The 5440-nt window shown below is 15.6% G+C and overlaps 1 protein-coding gene across 1 annotated transcript; it reads right to left on the bottom strand.

Moving 5' to 3' along the window:
- Positions 1-2187: 2187 nt before the first annotated feature.
- Positions 2188-5265, bottom strand: PGAL8A_00045700 (RNA helicase, putative; the record flags this gene model as incomplete). Its single annotated transcript, XM_028674474.1, has 1 exon — positions 2188-5265. One exon carries the CDS (start codon positions 5263-5265, stop codon positions 2188-2190), a length of 3078 nt encoding a protein of 1025 aa, XP_028530823.1.
- Between the last annotated feature and the right edge of the window lie 175 nt (positions 5266-5440).

A 5440-nucleotide genomic window follows, 5' to 3' on the forward strand; every position in this document is an offset into this window, starting at 1 on the left:
AATATTAAAAAAAAAAAAAAAAAAAAAAATTATACTATATATAAAGTACAATTTTATTTAAAAATATATTATTTTTATTAATTATATATATATATGTATATATATGACTTTATGATTTTTATAATATTATATTCATTTTATATTATTATAAATTTATATAAATACATTGAATACTCTTATTAAAAAGTAATTCACTATATATAATGTTAAATATATAATATACAATAAGACATTTTATTTTTTATATTTTTTTTAATTTATTTTATCTGTTTACTTTTTTTTTTTTATTGTTATATTTATTTTAAATATAAACATTTAAAAGAAATAATATTTCAAACAATATATTTGTAATTAAATAGTTTTAAATGTTTCAAAAGTATTTATTTACGTAAAGAAAAACAGAAAAAAACAAAAAAAAAATATATATATAAATATATATACATTAATAAAACTTTGAAGATAATGTAAAGGAAAATGGTTTAAATAACAAAATTATAAAATTGTGTAAATTAAAAAGTATTAAAAAAAAAAAAAAATATACTTTATATTAGTAATTTGTAGAGAAAAATTATCTTTTTACTCTATCTTTAAATTTTTTTTTTTTTTTTTTTTTTTTTTTTTCGTCTATTTACACTTAAGTTTTAGATAAAATGAAAATTTTCTGATTAGCTACAAATTAATATTTAAATGTGTAAATATACTTATTTTTAAAAAAAATAAAATAATAAAAATATAAATATTTTAATTATCTGAACTCCCCTTTTTTTCTTCTTTAAAATATTAAATTTCATTTTTAACTATTTCATATAATTGTGATGTAAACAATCTTTTTTTTTTTTTTTTTTTTTTTAAATACCTTTTTATGACATTTTAAGTATTCATTTTCATTTAAGCCAAATATGAAATTTAGTATTGTACTTTATTTATTTATATAAGAAGAAAAACAAAATTTATATAGTTAAATTTTATAATTTATTAAAACAGTTTAACACGTTTATCATTTTTTTTTTTTTTTTTTTAAATGATATATTAGAAGTATCAATAATATTTTTAAGTAAAAACTAAATTTAAAAAAAAAAAGATTAATAATGAAGTTATGTTTTAAGCTTTCTTTTGAATTACAACTTTTCTAAAACTAAAAAAAATATATGATTACACTTTCTAATTTTACTATAATATTATTTTATCTTAAATTACCTTAACTCTTTTTATAGTTTTTTTTTATTTATTATTTTTTTATATTGTAAGGAATTGCAAAAAGGAAAAAATTTTTTTCTACAATACTAAGATATTTTGTAAAAGATAACCTCTTTATTAAAATAGATATTAATGTTTAGTATTATTACTTTATGCATAATTAGATTATATATATCATTGAAAAAAACAAATATATAATATGTGCTAATTGAAATATATTTAATTTTATTGTTTTAATTAAAAAACTAGCTATTTATTCTATTACTAATAATTGAAAGGAACATTATTATAAATAAATAAAAGAAACATTTAAAAAAAAAATAATAGAAATTTATTATTAGGAATCAAAATATTAATATATTTTAATAACTCCTATTTAGTAATTTTTTCTTTATTTTTTTTTTTATTTTGCTTAAATGCTTAAAATCCTTAATTAAAAAGACAATACAAATATGTATATATTTTTTTATTTATATAACAAAAGTGCTTAAAATAGTTACGAAATATATTAATTTGGATAAACTAAAAAGAGTTGTTCTTTGAAAAGTTATTTGTATTTTTGATTTTTTTTTTTCTTTCATTGATTTAATAGTTTCATTATGAATTAGTACTTTTAAAAAAAAAAAAAATGAAATGTAACTTTTCAAATTTTAAAAAATAATTGATTATACATATATACAAAATAAATAATTTATTACAAAACATATCATCTAAATAAGGAGAATAAATTTAAAATGTTTGAAATATTATACTATTTAAAATATTATAAAATAATCAACATAAATTTATAAAATAAATATATACCATGTATTAGTTTAAACAAAAATATAATTAAAACAAATTAAAATATTTGCTAAAAAAGCTTTTTTAAAATTATAAAGTAATTTAAAATTAAAAACAAAAAAATAATATAAAAAAATACAGTGAAAGTAGATACAAAGAAAAAATACATCAAATTATGAAAATAATATATATTTTAAATTTTATATATTAAAAGTAAGTTTTTTTTTGATGTTTCTTTTCTTTTATTTTTGATTCTTCTTCATATGTAGGCATATTATCTAAAACGATAGTGTCTTCTTCATATTTTGTTTCTTCCTCAATTTTATTCTTTTTAGTTTTTCTCTTTTTTGCTAGAATTTGCAGAGATCCATCGTCTAATTTATTTACAGAATTATATTCATTACTATCATATACTTCTGCTTTTCTATTTGGATATCTTGGTATTTTTTCATGAGGTTTCAATATTCCTTTTTTTATTAATCTTTTTCGTTCAATATCCATTTTGTGATAAAAATACAACTTCTTTGAAAATATTTTATTTTTCTTACTTAAACAATTTCTTCTTGGAGATATTTTCATTGCTTTCCTTCCTCCTTTTTTCTTGAATTTTTTTTTTTTCTTTATAATATCATAATAATTACTTTGTAATTTTAGCATTTTACTAACTTTTTTATTTAAATTTTGAAACATTATTTGTTTTTTATCAACTGTTCTTTCTAATATATCATTAACTAAACTTGCATTTTTTTTATTAAAAAAAGTTGTCAAAGAGTTATCTGTACTATTTGAATTAAAAGTGACTTTGCTTGATTTATAAATGTAATCATTTATATTATTACTAATATCATAGTTAATTATTTTGACATTTTCAAATTGCACTCCCCTGCTTAGTATATTTGTACATATTAAAATATTTGTTTTGTTTTTTTTAAATTCTCTATAATTCCTGGTTCTCTCTTTATAATTCATCTCATTATAAATATAGCTAACATTATATTTTAATTCTGTTAAAATATTTTTTAAATTTAAGACACTCCTTTTAGTATTACAAAATATTACGTATTTGTTTAAAAAGTGAGAATGATTAGAAACTTTATACTTATTTACTTCTTTACTATCAAGCATTTCAAGTAGTAAAGAAATTTTTTCTTTATTTTTACTATTAATAAAAATATGTTTAATATAATTGTTAATATTATGACTATTAATATTTATAATATGCTGAATGTATTTACTTTTTATATTATTATTTAAAAATTCACTAATTGCAACAGTTTTTGTAGGTGATACAAATATTGTTATGGGTATATTTGAATTCAATGTATTTTTTACATTTTCCTTAGTGTTAATTTGTTTTATATTTCCATTTTCATTATTATTAGCATTATTTTTAAAATAAAAATTTTCTAAGTTATTTATATATTCTTTATTTTTTTTTTCTGAATTATTTGCATTTTGATTTTCATTAGAATTTTTAAAATTACTTACTATATTACCACTATTATTCGATATTTCTTCACTCTTCATACTTTTATTATATTCTTTGTTCATTTCATTACAATTATCTACGATTTCATTTTGATTACTATTATTATCCATTTCTTCTAAATATATGTCGCTCTCATTTTGTCTCAAAATATTTTCATTTATATTTTTTTTTTTATTTAAATTATTATTTTCCAAATTTTTTATTTCATCATTTTTTATTTCATCATTTTTTATTTCATCATTTTCTATTTCATTTTGTTTCATTTTTTTAATTTTTTCTTGATTATCAAAATTGAATTTTTCAAACATAATATCAGTATTAGACACATCTCCTTGAAAATAATACATATTTGTATAATTTTTTATATGATTAAATATTAGTTGCAATTTTTTTTCATTAAACACATTACATAAGGTTTCAGCTTCTTCTATAACAACATATTTTAAAAATTTAAAATTATATAAATGTTTGTTTTTATAATTTTCTACTTTTTCAAAAATTTTATCAGGAGTTCCTATTAAAATATCAATATTATAATTTATAATATTTTTACTATTATTTTTATTTCTTTTTATTTTTTTTAAGAGATCATAATTATTTAAAAATTCGCTATTTCTTGCACTCCTATCATCTATCTCTTCTGAATTCAAATTATTATTATTACCTAAAACTAGACCCATATGATGTTTTTTAATTGACTTTTTTTTATTTAAATAACCTCCACTTAATAATTCAATATTAATATCAAATTTTTTCAAAAAAGAAAAAAGTTCAAAAGCTGATTCTCTTGTGTTAGTTAAAATTATAGCATAAGGGAAAAAAATATTTTTTTTATGTTTCAAACAGTTCAGTATATTATTTTTTTTATTTTTAAAATAATTATTAATATTGTAATTATTATATTTTCTTATATTTATATATCTATTATTTATTTTATATTTTTCATATGTTATACCAAAAAACATATTTTCTTTATTTTTAAGAAATCTTAATCTTTCTTTTTTACGAAAAATCTTATTTTTAAATTTCTTATAATTATTTTTGTTTAAAAAATTATAAAAGTTCGATAAATTTTTCATTATTTTTTCATTATTCAAATAAAAATTATGAAGAATTGGAAGAAAATAGCTTAATGTTTTTCCACTATTATCAGGACTAATAATAAGATATACATCATTAAAACATTTTTTTTCATCAATATAATCCTCCTCTTTTTTTGTATCTTCATATTCTGATGCACTGTTATCAAGAAATTTATATTTATTAACATCATAAAAATTCTTTTTAATATTTAAATCATTTTTTAAATACTCATTTATATTTATTTTATTCTTTAGTATATCATTGTATATATTTTTATTTTTATATGTTATTATTTTATTTTCTTCGGAGCTACATTTATTTTTGAAATTTAATAATAATGGTATCACACACTTTTGAATTTGTGTAGGATTAATAATTTTTAATTCATTCAATTTTAAATATATATCTGTTTTAAAACTATATTCTAAAAAACTCGTTTTATGTAATTCTTCTTTTAAACTCTTTTTATCTTTTTTTTTCCTTTGTTCATTTTCATTATCTTTATTTTTTGCATTACTTAATAACTTATTTTTATGCAAATCGTTTAAATAATTTTCATAATGGTCATTTTCTTTTGTTTCACTTATATTTCTATTAAGCAATTTCTCTTCATTTTTTATTATCGTGTTGCTATAAAATCTACTCTTTAAGTTGCTACAAAAAACTGTTTTTTTTTTATTCACAAAAATGTGAAAATTAAAAATTTTTCTCATCTTTTTATAGATGTTTTCATTATTTATTATAGATTATGTTTAAAAGCATATTTTATAAATAAAAAAAAAAAAAAATATATATATATATAAAATTAAGATATATTTTTAATAATGTTAATTTTTTAATAAATATAGAATACTCATTTCCACTTTTTTTTTTTTTTTTTTTTTTTTT

The sequence above is a fragment of the Plasmodium gallinaceum genome, assembly GCF_900005855.1.
Source record: "Plasmodium gallinaceum strain 8A genome assembly, contig: PGAL8A_v1_32, whole genome shotgun sequence".
Lineage (NCBI taxonomy): Eukaryota > Apicomplexa > Aconoidasida > Haemosporida > Plasmodiidae > Plasmodium > Plasmodium gallinaceum.